This window comes from Mycteria americana, chromosome 5 (assembly GCF_035582795.1).
Source record: "Mycteria americana isolate JAX WOST 10 ecotype Jacksonville Zoo and Gardens chromosome 5, USCA_MyAme_1.0, whole genome shotgun sequence".
NCBI lineage: Eukaryota > Metazoa > Chordata > Aves > Ciconiiformes > Ciconiidae > Mycteria > Mycteria americana.
Window position 1 is genome coordinate 55,622,401 of NC_134369.1, and position 21,812 is coordinate 55,644,212.

Genomic DNA, 21,812 nt, shown 5'->3' on the forward strand with positions numbered 1-21,812 from the left:
ACAGTGCCAAGAATCTCCTTCATGCCTATTAAGATCAGAGCATGTAAGGTACAGCAGTAGGAAATGCTTCACCTGCCTGAATGCCCTGTTGTGCTCCTGTCGTCAGTGATTAAGTTTCTGGCACTCACCTTTCTGAGGGACTTCCCTCCTCCAAGCCTCTCCATCACTGATGGCCTTAATCTACCAGTGAATGTGGAGAAAGTTATTAATACAATTCAGTGAGCAACAGAATTTAAAAAAAAAAAACCAAAACAAACCCAGGAACAGAGTAAAAGCACTGGAGTTTCCACGTTTACCTTCCCTCTCCCTGTAATCTGTTGGCCCTCTGTTTTCCCCAGCAGGTGACAATACTGGATTTGAAAGATCTGTGAGTAAGGTCCCAGTCCTACAATGAATCATATCTTCTTATTCCCTCCTTTTTAAAGTTGTACTCGTAATGCACTAAGCACTGAAAAGCAGTAACTCTTCAGTATTTAGAAGCAGGGGGTTCAGAGAGCTAGGCTCCCCAATTCAGGAAGTATTCCTTTTTATGCTTGTAAAGTACTGTGAGCACCTACAGCTCTGCACAAGTATCAGCTCATTTTTTTGATTGGTATTATGAACTTTGCCAACAATGAAAATGTCAATGAAAAAGGTATTAACAATAATTCTTACAAGTGGGAAATGGCTGGAGGCTGGGCTCTGCCTATGTCAACATATGCCTCATTACAGGAAGTGTTTAAACAAGCAGGGGCTGCCCAGATTGGAGATAAGAAGGGCTTAACAGTTACAAATGTAACCACATTAAGGTTCATTGGTCTCAAAGGAGCTGTTCAGGGAAAGCTGGAACATAAACTCAGTAACTCAGCAATAGCTGGTCTTCATTAGCACCTCCCACAAAACCGAAGGCAAGTAAGAAAATACTGTTTACAGCTTGTTTCACTCCAAGAAGTTAGGAATGCAGAGAAAAAAAAACAGGTATTTGGGACTGTGCTTGAAAGGAGGGTCTTCTGTTATTAGCTCTTCTGAAAGCCTTGCAAGAAAGGAAAATAGCATGTACATGACTTTTCCTTCGTATCATCTCCTCTTGTACTACCTGAATAATCCTGTTCCGGCTACATGATCCTTCCAAGCACTAGATCAGTAGACAGCCAAGCATACTCAGACAATTTTTGAAAGTCTCAGACAGTGGATGAAATCTGAATCCAGTTAAATGACTTTACGGAGGCAAGATTTTACTATGGGTATCTCAGGAAAGTTACAAAAAAAACATAGACATACATTTGAGAAAAACACTTCTTTATCTCTTGTTCTGTGTCTTTATACATGCTTGTCATTAACAGTCCTTAAGAACTGTTACCCTCTCCTCTGCCTACTGTAGAGGCCATTCTGCAATGAATCAGAGAGATTTCCCCTACTATTCCCCTTTCCCCTAGCACACCCCCTTGTGGACATGCATACCCTCTAGTTTAGGGGATACACATGTAAGAGAAATACAAAAGCACGTTAGAGGAAGAGAAGATTAAAAAAAAAAAAATTCAAGCATCTCAAACCTAGTGGCCTTCTGTGATGGAGTGACTACATCAGTGGACAAGGGAAGAGCTATGGATGTCACCTATCTGGACTTCTGTAAGACCTTTGACACGGTCCCCCACAACATCCTTCTCTCTAAATTGGAGAGATATGAATTTGATGGCTGAACCGTTCAGTGGATGAGGAATTTGTTGGACAGTTGCATCCAGAGGGTAGTGATCAACAGCTCAATGTCCAGATGGAGATCTGTGACGACTGGTCTCCCTCAGGGGTCTGTACTGGGACAAGTACTGTTTAATGTCTTCATAATGACATAGACAGTGGGATCGAGTGCACCCTCAGCAAGTCTGCAGACAACGCCAAGCTGAGTGGTGCAGTTGACACGCCTGAGGGACAGGATGCCATCCAGAGGGACCTGGACAAGCTGGAGAAGTGGGCCCATGTGAACCTCATGAGGTTCAAGGCCAAGTGCAGGCACCCGGGTCAGGGCAACATCCAGTATCAATACAGGCTGGGGGATGAAGGGGTTGAGAGCAGCCCTACCAAGAAGGACTTGGGGGTACTGGTGGATGAAAAGCTGGGCATGAGCCAACAATGTGCCCTCACAGCCCAGAAGGCCAACGGTATCCTGGGCTGCACCAAAAGAAGCATGGCCAGCACACTGAGGGAGGTGATTCTGCCCCTCTGTTCTGCTCTGGTGAGACCTCACCTGGAGTTCTGCGTCCAGCTCTGGAGCCCTCAACACAAGAAGGACATGGAGCTCTTGGAGCGGGTCCAGAGGAGGGCCACAAAAATGATCCAACGGCTGGAGCACCTCTCCTACAAGGACAGACTGAGAGAGTTGGGGTTGTTCAGCCTAGAGAAGAGAAGGCTGCAGGGAGACCTTATAGCAGCCTTCCAGTACTTAAAGGGGGCCTATAGGAAAGACAGGGACAGACTTTTTAGCAAGGCCTGTTGTGACAGGACAAGGAGCAATGGTTTTAAACTAAGGGAGGGCAGATTTAGACTGGATTTAAGAAAGACATTTTTTACAAAGAGGGTGGTGAAGCACTGGAACAGGTTGCCCAGACAGGTGGCAGATGCCCCATCCCTGGAAACATTCAACGTCAGGTTGGATGGGGCCCTGAGCAACCTGATGTAGTTAAAGGTGTCCCTGCTCACTGCAGGAGGGTTGGACTAGAGATGACCTTTAAAGGTCCCTTCCAACCCCAAATATTCTATGATTCTATGAAATCAAGACTATTTTACACATCATGTATCAGGTCTCTGTACGCTGAGAGACAACTGCATGTCTCACACAGACTACAGAATACTGTCCGCTACCTTTTTTCCCCAAATCTCTCTGAATGGGAGGTAAAGTCCATCAACAACTTGACTGGCCTGTGGTATTCAGTCAACAGCTCCCATCATATTCGGTGTTTCTCTGGTGAAGAGTTCATGCATTTCAACTGCTCTTAACAGTAGTATTTTTAACTGCCATTTTTTCCTCATTGGTCTGATGCATACAGGGCACCCCTTTCACCACACAGGCATTCCCCACTACCGGCTTTTGTCTTATTTAACTACCAGACCTGTAGGTGACCCCACCATGCCAACGCACTCACCGTCATCAAAAACATCAGACTAATTCTGGAATCACAACTGTTGGCACCAATACAGTGCCATAACAAGAGGTGCCCACAGGAATGCGCCTGGGGCAAAGCCAAAGGTTGACCACAGTTGTTCAAGTGACTTAAAGTGCAGATATACCACAAGTATCTGCTGAGTGCTTTAAATGCCTTGATCTCAAATTTTAAGCATGTAAATTAGAGCTGGAGTAAATTACTCATACACAACAAGTCATAAATGGGAGTGTGGGAGGAAGAGTACAGTGAACTGAATTTTTGCAGTTTTCCTCATTCACAGAAGAAAGCCAAGAAGCAGAACTGGTCTCTCAACTTGGCGAAAGAATGTCTCCAGAAGATGGGAGTGATCCAGTGATGCATACCTGTTCTCCTTGGCAGAGAAACTGGCACTCTGCTAGTTACAATCTGGTAATCCATGACCAGCATTTCATATCCACATTCTTTCTCCCCTTGTCCTTTAAAGCATTCAGTTAGCCCATAAGCAGGCCAGAGAGGCCAGAAATCTTTGTATCAATGTCTCACACACAGAGGTTACAGCAGTAATGGGAAAAGGAGAAGTGAGCCTTATATTCTGGGTAATTTAGCAAAGGTATGAATGTGGAAAAAAACTGACATGGAAATTCTTTATACTCACACTAGCAAGCAGCCTCTTTCCCCACTGGCACTTGGCTCAATTAATCAGAGTTCAAGATGCAAGTTACCAGCCAGTCAAAAATAAAGCTAGTGGCTGGAGGTGAACTGAGCACTGTGTTTCACAAGGACAAGCACTGAGCTGGCATTTGAGCTAAATGTAATCACAGTTAATAATAGAGCGTTACACACTTATATATAAAAATAAATTTAAAAAGTTACGGCCTGCATGTTTGTTACAAAGATTAAAAGAACCCAGATCTTTGCAGAGAGGGAGACACTAGAGAACTTCTAATAGCCAAAGGACAAGACAAAGAGAAAGAGCTGATCCAGGACTACAGACAGCAAAAAAGACATTTAAAAATATACTAACCTGAATTCAGCTGTGTGATTTATTTGACTTACATGGAAGCAATATTAAAACTTTCAAACAAACAAAATAGTTCAATGTGGCCATGGCTTCCTTGCCTAGTAGTGACTACCATAGATGACAAAAAGGGACACAATCAACAGTACAATCTGACAGGGGCAAATGAGCACTGAAAGACAGCTTTTATGAAACAGGAACAGTCACTTTTGCTTACACTGATGCACCTAAGTAGATAGTGAAGTAGAAGGCAACAGAATACACCAATGTCAGAACGCAATTAAATAGATGGGCCCAAAAGTGCCCAGTCTTCTGGGGAACATGGGTGAATTCCCTGCAATCCCTTACTGTTCAGGAGTGCCATACAGCCCTGTGTGCACTGTGTTTAAAAACCGAAGAGCTGTTTGTTCCTGTGAGCAAATTACCTTTTTGCTAAGCTGTTGATTTTCCTTTTCCAGTTCCACAAACTTTAGGCTGCTCTCTCTGGAGGTCAAGGAGGCATCTCTCAGCTCTTGGATTGTGTTCTGCAAGCTCTGATTATCCTTCTCTAGCTTCAGTATGCGACTCGAAGCACATTCATTCAACTCAAACACAAAGGACTTTCTGGCTGTTGAAACATGAGAATCAGAAGGTGGCCCTAACCAATTGACAAACATTCCCGTTCCTAGGTCCTTAAGATTCACTTGTATGAAGACAATTGCAGTCAGATCCCTATCATTTCAGCTTGACTGCTAAGTAAACACTTTTTTAAAAACAGAATCCGTTTTCACAGATAACAATTAAGACCTTTAATAAATAGGGAAGTATCTGAACAGATAATCATCTTAAAAGTTACTTACTTTCCTAACTCTTCTTAAAGTTGCTTTAGCCATGTTAGTAGTATGTTTAATGTTAGTAGCAAAATATACTTTGATACCCTCTCATACTTCTATCAGAGGAAATAAACTGAGGCAGAAAGTAAACCATTGTGAAGTGTTTGCTAAAACAGCAAGATGGTGCACTTCCAAAAGCTAGTGAAAAATTAGGTATTTGAGCATATTTAGTCATGGAAAAAATTCTTATAGAAGTGAGTTCCAGTGCTTATCTTCACACCTACTTCATCAAGAATATGCTGAACCAGGGAGGATATTTTACTACCAGGTACCCAGGCACAGGACATCCATGAGAATGTTGATCATAGTGTCTGAAGTTGAAATCTCAGAACTAACAAAATTTTTGCAAGTTTTACAACAGAGATGTTATTTTACTCTAAATGTTTGTAGATCAAAAGTCTCACTACCTCTCAGCCTTAACTCCCAGCACCGAAGCCTCATTGTTCTGTTCATTTCTCTGCTCAGCACCTGAATAATTGTAAGAGCAACCCTCTGTTTCACGTGGAATAATTGCTACACCCTTCATCTCAAAACCACATTTCATATGAAATTGACTTTAACATTGTCTTTAAGTCTCAGAAAATTATTCACTCCTGCTAAATAATCAGCACTATTACATACAGCACACTGAGTACTTTAGAACTGGTAAGTTTCTGAGAATGGTAAAATCTCACTTGTCTCTTTTATGAAGCATCACTTGGAGAGTTTTGGTCAAATGAAGACTCAAACAGTAAACATTAACTAAATACTCCAGTTGAGTTCTGTCCTGAAGCAAAGCCCATCTAAATTACTTTTTCCCATGCTTATTTTTTAAATGATTTTGAATACAATATTCCAAACTAGCAGGTAAAATCTTCTGCTATCTGCTCCCTTGCAGACCCAACTTGAAATCCAGGAACAGGAGGTTTTCCAGAAGAACTTTGCAGACTGACTCTATTTGTACAAAAAAGTTGCATTCAAAACAGCAACAGGCATTGAAATGGAACTTCTTTAAGAGAATTATTGTAAAAGTAGGACAGCGCTTCTGAGAAATAATTTAAAGTTTCAAAGTTTAATGTTCTTATCTGTTTTAAAATCAGGCTTCCTTCAATATTTTTTTTTCCTACCAAATACAAAAGATTACTGATGTTCTCACGTTCCTCTTACTCTCTTTTTCTTTGGTTAATCAGAGGTTCTGGAGCTCCAGTGCTGAAATGCTAAGTATCAGTGCAGTGAAGGAATCACATCTTTTTTCATTGGTTTTAAACCATTTTGTTGAGCAAATTTTGAAAGTTATGCTTGACAGAAATGAATAAATAAGAGATAACAAAATAAAACTAGCATCCTTCCTTCTATTACATCACTAGTGAAACTAAATCAGGAAGGGGGCAAAACTTGCTATTTGAAACAAGCCAGAAAATTAGATAGTTTTACGTTTTTCTGAAATACTCTTCATCAAAATTTGTAACTTTTGAGAGAACTGTGTTTTTTCCTCACTGACTAATATAATAAGCAATATCCTTGATTACACATAAGGAGGAATAGAATGCCATTCACTTCTCAGGCTAAGGTAAACCTGCTTTGCAAGATTACTAATTAAAAGTAACAATTAATTAGCCATTAATCTTAGTAAAGAGAACTCGGATCCTAAACAGCAAGTAGGTTTGCTAATTGGTGTCAGGCACACATTCAGTTATTTTACAAAACAAAGCTATTCTTCTAGACAGCTTTACTGAAAACTGAACATCTGCTTACTTGAATTTATTCCTTTAAGTTAAACTGTTCCTGGTACACAAAGCCAAACATGCAAGTCTTGGCAGAATCAGGTGAGTAATCAATAAAAGCTGCACATTGAACTGCACAAAATAGCTTATATTTCCCAAGTTCCATTTAGCATTGTTTAGGCTGGTATTACAGACAGAATGAATGTTAGACACAGAAACCAATGCCAAAACCTGACTAGTGAAGGAAGCATTAGTTATGTTTGTGATAGTTATGGAAATCAAATCAACCATTAAAAAAAAAAAAAGATCAGCCAGTTATTTCAACTGTACACATTTTTCAGTATCTAGTAAAAATAAATGACTTCAGCATACACTACTTCCTGGGACTTAAAGACCAGCTAATTGTCTGTACTAATTGTACTAAAGAATACTAAAGATCACAGACTCCTCCCAGCCATTCAGTTAGAAATATCCAGTGTTCAGTGTGACATTTCTGCTGTGTCATTTACAAAGCTTTCTTTTTTTCTTTTTTAGCCTTTATCGTTTTGCTTAAAAGTCACTCTCTTCATGACAAACAAAATAAAAGGAAAACATTTTAATGCTTTCAAAAGAAAGTGAAAGAAACTAGAAGGAATACATTTTACAAGTTCTGAAAAACTAAGTTCAAAGTCAAGTGGCTGAAGGAAGTTCTCCAAGCTTGGACTCAACTTCTGTTCCTGTCTCAGTCAACCAACCTGCCTACTCTGAAAGAAACCACAAACACAACAGCAGCTACCCCAGCTGGTACTCACTATCTGCAAGATCTGTGCTTTTAGACAGTTGTTCTAGTTCCCAGCCTAGGTGTGCAGACTCATTCATGCTCTGTTTCTGTGCAATCTCCAAGACCATGTTCTCCTCCAACAGCTCTTCAATTCTCTTCTTGTCCGTGTCCCGGTCCTGTGCAAGACACACATGAATGAAAATGCATATTCAGCTTATCTGTAAGATTGTTCTGTCAGCTGAACTGCTACAAGCACAACACACATCAAGGGCAGAAGAATCTCCTTAAACACTGTGTGCTTTTATATTGAAATACATGTAGAGCACTAAATGTTTGCTGTGGGCTACCACACGTGCCACAGAATGCAGCGCAGAGACACCCAACTGGCCCTGTTTAGAATTAGCTCAGGTCCATGATACACTTGGAGTGAGGGTGACTGGAGTGAGAACATACTGGGTGATGACAGGGCCAGTACAAGCCAGGGCTAGTAAGGCAGGCTGGATTCAAGCTGTCTCCAGAGTTAAACTCTTCAAAAACATGTAGCATCATGCACTGACACACTGGAGACTCTGCAGATATAACCTTGAATTCTACTGAGCTTCTTCAACTCATCACGTCAAATTTGGATACAGTGATATGGATTGACAAGTAACATCATAATCTGGGTTTTAAAATATCCAGAAAATAGATCTGGAGAATGAATCTACCATTGCTTCTTGTGATTCTTTTGGCCATTTGCATTTGTGGGAGCTGAAGTGGTGCCTCAGAGGGTCCAAATTTTCACAAAGCACTACCCAAAAATTCATCAAGTCACACAGAAAAGCATCATTCAAAATCACCAGCCACTTTGGAAAAGCTGGAGCATGACATGACCCTTATAATGCCCTGAATAAGTCATTAAACATAACTCCACACAGCACCCTCAACATCTTTGTTTCCAACAGACCCTGTTGGAAACCCTATACAGTTAAACCCGCAAGATTTCAAAACGCAGAGGAATAAGAGAGGAGGACTGTTAAGTAAAATACAAGAAATGAAAAGAGTATTTATTATTTCTAGTGGGATTATAAAATCCAATGTTGCTTTTTGTTTGTAGGTAATAATCTGCCCCTTCTTATGTTTCCTTGTCTATGAAGCAATAAGCCATGTCTCTGATTTACACAGAAATAAATTGTGTAATTTTGTGTCTTTTACAGTGGTAATGGATTCTTAAAGTCACTGTAATGGCTGGGGGTTTTGTTTCCAACAAGAAAGATCATTTACTACAGTAGATGTTATTACCTATATCTAAGAGATTTCTACTTAACGGCCAGATTTTAACACCTCTGTTATCAATATGTATGAAAGCAATCTGTATTTTAAAATTGTGATATACCTTCTTGCATAAAATTAAATTAATCAGTCTCACACAAAGTAGCATTGGCAATATTTACACTGTTAACGTTATAATATTTCAAGAATTCATCTACATGAAGTTCAAACTAAAGACCTCTTTAAAAGCACTGTTGATTTATTTGCTTGTTTCCAGTGGTTTCTGTGACATGAATCTGTGACCTCGCATAAAAACAGAAGTTCAAAAAATTAGCATAATGAAAAAAAGAGGGCATACCAGCTCTACATCATGAAGTTTGGATTTCAACTGCAAATTTTCCTTCTCTAATTCATGCAGTTTATCACCACGAGCTCTTGCCATTGTTAGCTGTTCTTCTAGCATGGCCTTTGTTTCAATTAATATGATGTTGTCCTCTCTTAACTCCTAGGGAGAAAAAATAACTATGTTAATCTCTTTATGTAAACTGACTTTTCAAAGACCAGGTGACTTTCATAAACTGACATTGCAAAACAAGAAAAAAAATTTGACACGTTTCTCTGTTTCATAAAATTTTTTACCTGATATCTTAACGGGAGATTATACTATGTGTAATTATCTGTGTCACTAACGCAAGTAAATCTAATATTTCTTATTGTTTTTTCCTGAATTTTAGAAGTTTAATGGTCCTTTTGCTTTATGAGGCTAGATCAAGAGGTGCACCAGAGACTCAAGACACAGAAGAGGAACTGTTGAATTCCAATTCCACTGTTATAATACTGTTTCCTTAGCCAACTCACTGTAGTCCCCAGTTTTCCCAGTTTCAAAATAGATTATATTTATTTACTTTCAAGGGATGTTATAGTGTATTCAAAGCATGTTGGGGAGCACTATCCATCAATATATACTATGTCCATATCCCTGTTTCAGTACACTTACATGTAAATGTTTAAAGTTTCTCTCTCTCTCATTAAGAGAATTTTAATTCACTTAAACAAGATAAGTTGTTCTATACTTATCACTTAACGCATACCCTGCTCCATCCCCAATAAACATATAACCATTAACTGCACAAGCCATGTTCCTTATCCATTACAGCTTTTGGATCTGTTTTTACTGAGTAAAGTTCAACTCATTATTCTGCTGTAGCCACAGCATTAGAAACAAGTTAATTATACTGCACTCTGAACGTTCCTTGCAAAACAACAAATGAAGCTCTGTGCATTCAAGTATCTTATATCCAGAAACATGACATGTCCAAAACATAAAATCTGGCCATGTATTCTTGGTCATGTTTTAAACACATTTATTAAATTATGTCTTATTTCAAGTTATAATATCTCACTGCCAGCTTTTACTCTTGTTGATCCTCAGATAAGTCTTGAGTCAGAGACAAAATTTTCTATGGCAGGAAGGTATCAGCATTTAAAAGATTAAATGGATACAGGACAGATTTTTGCCCAGAAGAATTACAGTGGGGAAAGCAGCAGATTATTTGATTCTCTAAAGAAATTTTCTTTTGCCTTTCTTTGCTTTTGTCCCTCCTCCCCCCATCCCTTCCCCTGCTCCAATGAAATATGCAAAAACAGAAAATGTGCACACAGGCAGGATGAAAGGCTTATGGCTTGACAAGTTTATTCCTGGACAACTGTCTTCAAAATGTGAAGTCTCTGCTGACATCAGTGTTCATGTCTGCTCTCTCAGACCACAAACATCCAAACCAAGTAGATTCCTGAAAGATCACCAGGCATCAGCAAATCACTTTCATTGCTTAATCAGCAACTACTTTCTCATTTTTGGGGGTAGAATCAGCCTTAAGAAGCCTTATGTGGCTCAGTTTTTTAAAAAAGAAAAAAAAAAAGGAAAAAAGAAGATAAATGTAAAGCACAAGTTACAGTGTCTGATGACAGCCACTCCCCTTGCCTTCTGATACTACGGGGAGCCATGATTTAATAGCCTTATATAGCAAGTAATCTTAGTTGTCTGCTGCGACTTGACTGTAGATGGCATAATATGGAAAGTCTACCTTATGCAGTACCATATTGCCCTTGATCTCTTAGTGGATCAGCTACCAACTTGCAAAATATGTGAGGAAAAATTTCCCTACTACAGCAGCATTAGAAGGACAAGTATGTTAGTGCTTGTGAAGTGGTTCAACTGCCACAATTACAATGTCTGAGTATGCAAGTAACTAAAATAATAATAATAATACTGAAACACTAACTTTACAGAACCAGCATTTTGGGCCAAGTCTGATCTAACAAGGTCACTTCAGGGTGGGCAAACTAAAAACGCTGACACTAAACAGATGACAGACCAGAGGAAGTACACAACACAAAATGTGCTGGGTGTCATGTAAGTTGCCAGAATACCTGTAATGAAACAGCAACATGACAAGAGTTTACTTTGCCAGATCATCACACTCAATCTTGGACCACAGCCGTAAGAAGTAAGGTGGTGTCTGACCTCAAACACAAGGCCTCAGAACTATCCCCAAAACTGCCTACCAAGCAGGAACTAGTTATTTTAGTGTCTCATGAAGAGTCAAGCTACGTGCCAAGTACATACACTTATCCCGGCTCTGGTACAAACCACACATCATTGGGACCTACAATATATGGAAGACTGAAGCACTTTCCCCTGAGCACCCAGCAGAGGTGGACATGTCAGTTCAAAGCAGTTCTGATGAAATCTTAAATTAATAACCTGGTGGAAATGCCTGCTAAGGCAAGGTCAACATTGCTCACTGGTGTATCCACGATCTGAGGTTGTCTTAATATTGAAAAGTTCATATAATTTAAATAATTACTCCATGGGAGCTTTGTAGAGTTACATCTCAAGGCCTGGAAGGTAAAACTGTCCTAACTAAAACATGTCAGCACGAAGATCTCCCAGAAGTCTCTGGGATGACATAGTTGACCTAAAAATGAGTCTGGCTACAAATCACACATGTTAGACAATCAGCAGGTGGTGGTCATGGGGTGGTGGTACTTCCACTGGAATTAAGGTTTATTTTTTCTTTAATTAACAAACCCACCAATATTATTTTGTAACTATGAGTTTATTTTTAAATCGACAGCAAAAATAGTTGGCTGGGGATTTTTTTTTTTTTAAATACACTGAATTTACTAGGCAAGGGATTAAAAAACCCCTTTGTTTTATATCACTTAAATTGTGATGGTTTAATATCCAACATATATAATTCTGCTTTTGTAATTTCTAAAATAAATTACATATTGTGGTTTGATCCTGTATCACTGTGCCTTGAAATAGCTTTAAGAATGTGGATTGTGTACTCATATGGTTACAATTAACTCTGGGAGTAAGTGGTTGCACAATCAGGGTGTGTTGCTACTGGAAAACATTTTCAGAAACTGAAGTAGCAATCAGATTGTTTAAACCTGAAACTAGAGAATTTGCACACACATCCAGACCTAGTTATTAAACAGAGTTCAAACCCCTCCCTTCTGGCAGTTCAGAAGCTGCCCCTACTGAGCCATGACACCGTTAACATCCTGTGACAATCAAACATTGCCTTGGACAGCTATATGAAAACATACAAGAGATGCTTTTGCTTTTTTTACCATTCACAGAAATTCTTCCTGTCATCCCGCATGGAAATGTGATTGCAGTGAGAAGAAGGAAGAACAGACAAAGCAAAGTCCCTGGTCTCGGAAAATAATCTGATCTCCTGGAGCAGCACAAGGTTCAATGGAGAGGAATGCCAGAGGGAAGCTCTACATTGGAGAGAAGCGCCTCCTTGGAAGAAGCTCTGCATTAAGCCTGCTCTTCCACATTCATAGTTACGACCTCATTAAGCCACCCCAGCAGGAAAGTCTCCAGAGCATATTCATCTCCATGTCCCTTGAACGATGGTAAAATTAAAATGTCATTTCTGAACAACTTTGTCAAGACATACAGAGAAGGAAAACAACACACACGCCTAAGCATGTTACGTTCATGTAGAGAAAGACTTGCTTCTTTTGCACGCCTTCTGCAATAGCTCCTTAAATCCCTTCCTGCTGCAACTGCTGATTTGTATTATGTGCTTTCAGAAACTACTTGTTAAGCTTGCTCGCGATTCCTAAAGCTTGTCATGGTATCATACACAGAGCACATTCTATATTTTTTGCTCCAACTACCAAATGTGTATGCGAACTACAAGAACGAAAAGATTTTTAAGTGCTCATTTAATAGCTTTCTGCATTGATGCACAAAGGTAAACCCACTTTTTCTTCTCACACACGGATTTGGCACTGCTTATTAACAACCTTGCCAAGACCCTATGAGCCTTAAGGTATCACATTACCATAGAAAAGTGGCTTATGCTGTACTTTACGCACCTACATTTTCATTGCTGTGCCTCTGTAAGGTTTGTTCAGGTCTTAAGATTTAGAGCTTAGGAAGCCAGCCGCAACCAGTAAATGCCATGAGATGAATCAGCACTGTACTGTCTAGTGGTAAAAATCTCTACCGTGTTACGTCCCTGCACAAATCTTACAACTTGGAATTGCAAGCCAAACAGTTTTTGAGGGAGTGGGAGGAATCTGGGCAGATACTGAACTGACTCCAGCCATTAAACCTCCTTTTTGAGGGGCAGAGGACTTGAGGCATACAAGACAGAAAACTGAGGGACCATGGGAAGTTGGATACTGGCTACTATGCACAGCCTTTGTGCTACTCCTTCACCATACAAAAGACAGAATAGTGCCCTGTGGAATTCTCTGAATCTATCAGCATGAAACCAGTGGAGTTTGCCTGACGCTGCCACTGCTCAACACTGGCAGTCCATGGCTGTGCCAAGACTTGATCAATGATGGAAGAGGGAGTGGTGAGAATGTGAAACTCTCTGGCTATGCTAGACCACAGAGCAGCCTGCAGACAGCTGCACAATCCTGCTGCATATTAGAAGAGCTCAGCCCCTACAGCAGTGACAACTTTTGCTAGAGGCCACACTGCAGCCCAGAATTAGAAAAGTGCCATGTTGATGGGAAATATTATTTGTCCCACTACTGTATGCCAGGGAGGTATCCTTGGAGAGCCAACACTCATGTCTGACATTCAATACTTTTACCAAAAACTGGCAGGGTGGAAGAGGGAGTGAGGAAAGTTGGAACAAATTTGAAACTGAAGTGGACGTCTCTTTACTGAATGATATGTTAAGCAAGATTAGCATGCAGACAGCAGAGCAGGAAACTGCTGGCTCTAGGACAAGCAAGGAGGCTGAGAACTCAAGAACAAAAAGAGCTACTCCCTTGATCTCAGATGAAGACAAGACTAAAAAACTCCTCTCCTAGCTCTGGGTAAATTACCTGAGCATCAGGTAGAAGCTAAGTGACTCCAGTACACAGCCAAAAGGGAAATGCCGGGATGCCATGCTGATAGCTAGTGTGCCAGGATAATGCACGACTGATTTGCCAGCTTGAGGGAAGAAAACAGAGAGAGCCAGAGCTTCGTGCTTCCTAATGTAAACTGGGAATTACTGAGAGGAAAGACAGGCTTTTGTAGACTATTACTACATTTAATAACCATCCATTTTAGTGAACCTATTCATAAGAAGCAGCAGCTTGCTGGCCCCTTAGGTTAGAGATGGAAAAAAATCACCTACAAAGTAGAGTTTATAGAGCAGAAATAAGGTCTGTGTTCTCAGCCAGAGGCCTGGCAAATGCGAGTTTCAACATCACTCTTCTACCTCAGACGTGGGATTTTATCTAATTATAGTGAGGTTGTCAATTACTGAATCTCCATGTGTTCAGCAAGTCTGGATATTTATTTGACCTCAGCTGAAGTGTTACGTATGTGGATTACTGAGAGTTTAGGTGAGAATGGTTTAAAGAACTGAAAGGACAGAAAATAAGAGCAGTCTGACCTAAATTTAAGGGCAGCCATGCTGTGAGCAATGCATTTGTCTAGATGATCTCCAAGGTCCTTTCCAATCTAAGTTAATTAATAATTCCAGGATGGGCATAGCTGCAGGTGACTAAGCTGAGTAACTGGCATTACTACTGGAACAAAGCTATACGTTTCTCATTGACATACCCTATCCAGGGCACTAGGGAAGATCCAAATTTTCTCTCCTTTCTACTACAAGCAACAGTTGCAAAAAGGGGTGGCTAGAATTTGTCATCTGAGGTCATGCTTAAAAATGCCCAGCCATTTTAACAACAGTTGCATCTGCTACAAACCCCTGAGGAAAAACACCCAGACATTCATTTAGCTAATTTATACATGACATTTAAACCACCGGTCAAAGGAACAACTCAGAAGCACAGGCATTTTACCTAAGAGTAAATTTTCAAGGCTGGACTAAAGGTCTGGATTCTCTAGAAGAAATGTCCAGAAAAGGTCTGTACTGTTTAGCCACATAATGCTGAACTAAGCAGAGTTTATTAAAACTAGTGGGTATTTATTTTTTGTGTGCACCAAGTCCTCCTTGCCACTGAAGGAACTTTTAATGTTGCTAAGTCAATAACTGTGATGTATGTTATGAAATTTCCACTTGCTCTGATGTTTTGCTACAGTCAGCTCAATGACAAATGACACATGAACGAATAACACAACAAAAGCCAAACATTAAGGACTACTCAGCAAATCTTTCTCCCAATTTTCACTTGCCTCCATGCGAGCTTTGTAAAAATCCACGTCATGAAGTTTCTCTTTGCACCGAACAAGTTCCATCTCAAGTCTCTCCACACGGTTTGCCCTCTCTCTCAGAGAGTCGAGCTCATCTCTGTATGCTCGGGCAGAGCGAGCATCTGAGGCCAGGTGGATATTCTGTGAGAAGTGAGGAATAAGCAGGGAGAAGTTAATACTTAGTTCTTAGTTAATACTTGAAAGCATGTTCTTTAAACTTTATTTTTATTTATTTACTTACTTATTTTAAGCATAGGCAAATAGCATTCCCCTGGTTCAGGAGTAAGAGAATTCTCCTAACTAGCCAGTAAATTTCTCTACAAGACAGAGAAGTTCTTCAGCCTGTTGGGACTCTGACATTTCTAATGCCTGATGCTGCATAAGCTTCAGGCATTACTAGACTATTTGCAAGCTAAACAGATGAGACTGCTCTCCCCAGTTAAGTGGAAAGCGTAGCATTGCTATGCCATAGCCATAATTGTCAAACAGCTTGCTGGAGTGACTTGATTTTGTCATTAAAAAAATAGGCGTAGTAGTATTTGTAGCCTCACACTGAAAGATGCTTTTTTAAATAGGAAAGACTGTCACAGTAAAACAAGCACATCTTACCTCTTGTTTTATTTTTTGCAGCTCTAGGGTGAGCTGCTCAACTTCATGTTTAGAATCTACAAGCTGCTCAGACTTCTCTTCCCTGAAAAGGATTAAAAAAATCTTAGTAAGAATTTTTTTTTTTTCTGAAACAATATTGGTTATATGGGCACTGCTGGGAATCTGGAAAGGAAGACAGAAATCTCCTACCGTATTCTGAACATAGAGCCTCTTTGTCATGACAGCTTCATAAAAGCAAGACGTTTTTTATCATTATACCATACACATATTGTGGATCTGAGTTTGCAACTCTATTTTTATACTAAATACATCTATTTAAATCTCATTGGTGCTACTGCTGTCATAGCTAGCTTCACGGGCCTCTGGACTTCCCACTAATAAGGGCAGCTAGCAGTTGGCATTTTGAAGATGGGAAGAGAGAGATGAGACACAAAAAGTAAAATGGAAGTAGCCATCACTCTGTGTTCAAAGACCAGTTAAGAAAGAAGAAAGATGGAACACTGCTATGAATAAAAAATTTGAAAGATGTGATTCTGAGAGCTCCCATGGAGGTCAGTGTACTGAAGCTGACAGGCAACTGCATTTTCAGGATGCAAGACTTAATATACAAGTCTCTCTAGGAGCATAAATCCCTGGTGACTCACAGCTCCTGCCGGATTCTTCTCAATTTAGCCTTTGTGTCTGCCAGCTCAACTGCAAGGTGCTGCTTGTCTTCATTAGAAAGAGTGTTGGCTGGGTTTGGTGAGGAATCTGGACTTGGTACTTTCAGAGGACTTGGTGGTTGCTGAGACTGCAGATAATCTCTCTCTTGAGTGAGATCTACAATGACCTGGAAATACAGAGAAGTATGTAGTGTCAAGAGATAAAGAGTATAATTATACATTGTTTTTCAAGTATCTAAAAATGATTTGTAAGTGTAGAAAATTATTAGTCTGCCATTATACAGAACTCAAGTGATAGCCCGGAGGGAAGGTTACACAGAGGAGGAAAGGAACCTCCACTTTGCTCAAACCACTAAAACATTCCCCTTCCAATGCTCAAAATAAGCAGTCTATCTTGCTTGGAGAATTCATAAAAACCTGTAACAACTAACAGTTTTAACTAACACAATCACAGTCAAAAGCATGACAGAAAATTAACAGGTTAAAGAAAGGGAGAAACCTCCTCTAGACATCTGAAGGAAAAGGAACTGATAAGTTAGCAACAGATATGGCCATCTTCACACAGGAAAAAAAACTAGAGAAGACACTGGAACTCATGATGGTAGATGCCAATGGAGAGAAAAGCAAGCAATCGCTCAAAGATGAATGACTGAGCAGACACGCAGAGACAAAAATCTCAAGACAAAGTCACAACTCCAAATCTTTTGGTCTCTTCACTTCACGGAGAGACCACTCCACTCCTCTTTACCAATCATTTCACCACACCTTAGTGTTTACACGAGAATCAATGGAAAAGTAAAAATCTTTCTACAGATTTTCAAAGGTGTAGTAAAAAGATGCAGAAGAAGTAGAAACCCAGTGCACAAACAAGACACAAGAGAAGGAATGGAGCCTGCATCTGCTACTTCAGATGAGCTCTATATGGGAGAGATAAGTCATCATACTTCTGTGCATTCATCTCTCTCATCAATGAGCCTCTTGAGGTGGAAAACCATATTCCTGGAGAGAGACTCTAGTTCTTCTGGGGCCATATCTGGGAGCTCCAGCCACTGCAAGTCAAAGACGTTCTCGTGGTTGTGAGTTACCTAGTAACAGGAACAAAAACAACTGTCTTTCCACTGGTTGATTTGTAAATTTGTTTGCTGTATATGCTGCACCCCCCAGGTTCTTCTACTGATCAGTTAAAAAGCATATCACATTTTCACCAGAACCAGCCTGTAAATAACACACACAACTACCTTAACTGTAACACTACCCAGAAATTTCTGGTATTTAGATTTTTTTTTTTATAATTATTAAGGCTGATTTTTAAAAGTGATCAGATATGTATTATGATCAATAGCACTTGTGCTTGCATATTAGAAGTCTGCAACTGTCTTACCACAAGCACTGAGGTGGTCACCACAAGGGATTTGAAGGGACTGATCCCACACTGAACAGTTAGGCTGGTATCTCACCGAGAAGCAGCCCTTCTTTCAATGAATTTGCAATTTGCAGCCGATACAGCTGGGAGGAGCTGCCTTTAGCAGAAATGTCTCTGGTTGCTGCCAGCAGTGTACCTTTCAACTGCTATCTTAACTGATTTCCTCTGAATCTTTTAGCAGAAATGTCAGGTAAGTCTCTCAAGCTCAGTTAAAGACTGTTCCTGCTTTTGCCATAAGCATGTGCTTAGTTCATCACAATTTTGGTTTTTTTTAAAGCAGAATTCTTTTTTTAAGTGTTAAGAAAAAAAGTTCCTGTCTTAGACTTTCACTATTTGTTCCTCAAATCTGAGCATACTGGGATTTCTATACCTGTACGTGCTGGTGTCTACACCACAGCCAGTGCCCGCTCCCGACAAGGCACACCCAGCAGGGGCCATTTCCACATGGCTCTCTCCTGGGTCTCCAAAGCAAGCTGGCTCCTAACACAATACCTGTATCCCTTCCTTTTACAGAAACCTCAGAAGTCCAAGAATACTCATCACTGGATCAAACTTTTCTTTAAAAAGAAAGTATATGTCCAGTTTCAGCTGCAGAGAACACTTTTCAAGACCATCTGAGCTCAGCGGCCACTGCCTGAAGCAAGCCACTGGGGAGCCTGTGTCTCATCTACCACAGGATTTGGGGACTAAGTGCCTACACCATTGCTGCAAGGGGCACTGCAGCTCCTAAGCCACACATGCCTTTTGGAAATATTACACATGTATCCTTACAAAAATTCCTTCTACGTAGCCTATAACTGGCAAGCAAGGCATTTACCACTGCATCTCTTTAAAAGACCACTGAGCCAAGTAATGTTTTCAGCGACTATCATCTTCATCTTAAAATTTGATTGTGGTAACATATTAAATCTCTTTTTTTGGTGAAGTTCATGAATCCCTTATGAAATTCCAAGCATTAATATTTCATAGAAAAACAACCCTGTTAAGTCAAGGAAGGAAGAGCTAAAAAGTCAAAATAGACTATACTGAGAGTCCCACCTCCTGAATGTGTGACACAATGGCAGCTTGGGTTTCAATATCCAGTTGTTTTATTCTTTCAATAAACTCTTCTTTTCTTTCACACTGTTAAAAGAAAACACACCCTGAAACAGTGCTACATATCCTAAAACTTAATGCACCATTTTTCATTTAAATAAATAAAAAAAAAAAATCCCCACATTGTTAACAACAAAATGTTCAAGATCTACACTTTGTCACACTAAAAGAAGATATAACACTTCATTGTTCCATATGGAGCATGAACCAAATTATGCATTAAATTATTTAAACTTTTTACAGTCAGTACAATTAAGGCTAAGTTAAATGGCTGGTTTTGCTCTCTAAAAACAAGTTCAAGACACAATAATATCAAGAGGTGGGGCAACAGCCAGAGGAAGTCATCACAGCTTCGTTAATGGAGCTGCACAAACAAAAACCTATGTTTACATTGCATCATTTAACCTCTCTGCTTTGCTGTTTGCATTTTGTTTGGTTTTGGCAATGAAAAGAGATGCATCACTTTAGATAGTATTCACATCAATGAATGTTGCTTGTTGGACTAAATCAACATGTGCTTTAGATAGAAAATGGGGTTGGGAAACATTCTGGATAAAAATGAGTGACATTTCAGACAAACAGATTTTAGTAAATCTTTTACTTAAGGCTTTAAAAGAGGCAGACATCTGCTATCTGTATATCTGTGATTGTACACTAACATTATTGCCTTCTTGTAAGAACTTCTCCACATTATGGAGAAGTTAAGCATTAAAGTTTTTTTAAACTCATTTCCAGTGTCCTTTTGGGGCCTGGTTCTGAGTCGCAACCATTCCTTTCACTGGGAAGAACCTCAGACCCGTAAATGGGGACTGAGGATGCACAGCAGCTTGCCAAATCAGACCTTTATTCTTTGTGCTGCAATGCAACACTGACATAGCTCAGAGCAGCCATATGTAGACAGCTTTACCCTGACATAATTGACTTGACATAGCTGAGCAGGGTAAGTGTCCTAAGGCATGACAAAAACACTAGACAGACCTACAAACAAGGTCAATTATAAGCAAAGGCTAGCCCGCAACGCATCTATTGTTTACCACCGCAGAGGTTTGGTGGGCAGAACACTGATTTCTTTATCTGGTAACTGTTGTGCATTTCTGGGGAGTTTCCCACATACATTGCCTGTCTATTTATTTTAACAAACACCACAAAAATCCCCACATGAATATACAAAGTATCTATTCATTTCAGATTTTCTACATATAATATTCAATCAGAAGATTATGCAAATAAAATCAGGACTCATTAAACAAATGTTTAGACTGTTAGCCTATCTATTTGTTTGGTATTATTATGTACTGTTGCACTCCATATTTTAAAACTGTAAGAAAATAAACCAACAACAATCTTGATATCAAGAACACTGTTCACAGCTTCTCTCTTCCCATGTTGTTATCAAAGTGGACTACTTAGTTGCAAGAGTACATATCCTATGGCTGACTAAGCACTGGCAACAAATTGAGGCTACTGCTATCACAAAATGTGCTTCCTTTCCCCTACATTTCTTTCATTCACCTATTGTGTCTTCTCACAATTTCAGCTCACAAGCTGTCTTGAGCTGGAGATTTGTTCATACAGCACTGATCTTTGGGTGGATTTTCTCAGTCCAGAAAAAAAAAAACCCAACACCAAAACCCAACAGATTAAAAAAAAAAAATCTTATTTTTTAAGCCTTTAATGAATGTTTACCTGCACAGCACATCCCAGAACCAACAGCAGCAGCTTCTTAATTTCATCCATACTTTTACCTAGAGAGGAAAAAAGGGAATCAGTACATATGTACAACAAATTAAGTACTTCCAAGTGATCCTCTCTCCAAACTATCCGCCTAAAAAGAGAAATAAGACCTTTGAACAAATGCCTGAACAATATGTATGTGCCTATTATAATGTTACCATACTTTCCATGTAACAATACAATTCTAATGGTTAGTTTAAAATCCCAAACCCAGCAATACTTTTTTTCCTCGATGTGCTGTCCTCACCTACATTTCCTGAGGCTTTTCTGATCAATGCAGGGAAAAAAAAAAAAATTCTTTAAATAGTTCAACACATATGCCCAATGCTTGTCCCTTGTTTTGTAATTAACAAGGGTGCAAAAAAGCCCAAACCACCACCCTCTTCCCCCCCCTCCAAAAAACCACACCAAAACGAAACCCCAGGCAGAAGCAAAAGAGGGTTACTCTCAAAGAAAGAACTTGTCCTAAATTCTCTGTAAAATAGTTGCCACCCAAACTTCCCAAAGCTGAATGCCGTTCTGTGCACATAAATTCTCTCCGAGAGATGTTTTGGCAAATAAATTCTGCCTCCGTTCTGCATCAAAAAGCCTGTTCAGACTTTGAAGCACAAACCCCATGTGCTAAGAGGGATTTAAAAAAAAATGAGTGATGTAGAAGGGAGAACATGCAGCTAACCATATGCTCGGGGAGCCGTGGGGGGGAGACGACACACGCAGGTTGTTACTGCAGGCAGTCCTGCTGCGACCAACAGCTCTGCCCGCCGCCTCCTAAGGTTAGGAGAGAGAAAGCCATGCAAGGGGAACTGGCATGGCTTTGAGCCAACTCCAGATCTTGTTTCACAAAATTAATGTGGGGATTGTTGGGTGGTAAAGAAAAT

General features: G+C 39.9%; 1 protein-coding gene across 5 annotated transcripts in view; it reads right to left on the bottom strand.

Annotated features, from left to right (window-relative positions):
* Positions 1 to 21,812, bottom strand: part of CCDC88C (coiled-coil domain containing 88C) — a 101,215-nt gene that overhangs the window by 29,593 nt on the left and 49,810 nt on the right. For all 5 annotated transcript variants that reach the window (XM_075503444.1, XM_075503443.1, XM_075503442.1 and 2 more), the window contains exons 5-13: positions 20,887 to 20,945; positions 19,144 to 19,227; positions 17,627 to 17,767; positions 16,665 to 16,849; positions 16,021 to 16,102; positions 15,394 to 15,552; positions 9,079 to 9,225; positions 7,501 to 7,645; positions 4,560 to 4,741 (exon numbers count right to left, since the gene is read on the bottom strand). In XM_075503444.1, coding sequence (XP_075359559.1) covers positions 4,560 to 4,741; positions 7,501 to 7,645; positions 9,079 to 9,225; positions 15,394 to 15,552; positions 16,021 to 16,102; positions 16,665 to 16,849; positions 17,627 to 17,767; positions 19,144 to 19,227; positions 20,887 to 20,945 — 1,184 coding nt within the window. The remainder of the gene's footprint in view (positions 1 to 4,559; positions 4,742 to 7,500; positions 7,646 to 9,078; positions 9,226 to 15,393; positions 15,553 to 16,020; positions 16,103 to 16,664; positions 16,850 to 17,626; positions 17,768 to 19,143; positions 19,228 to 20,886; positions 20,946 to 21,812) is intronic.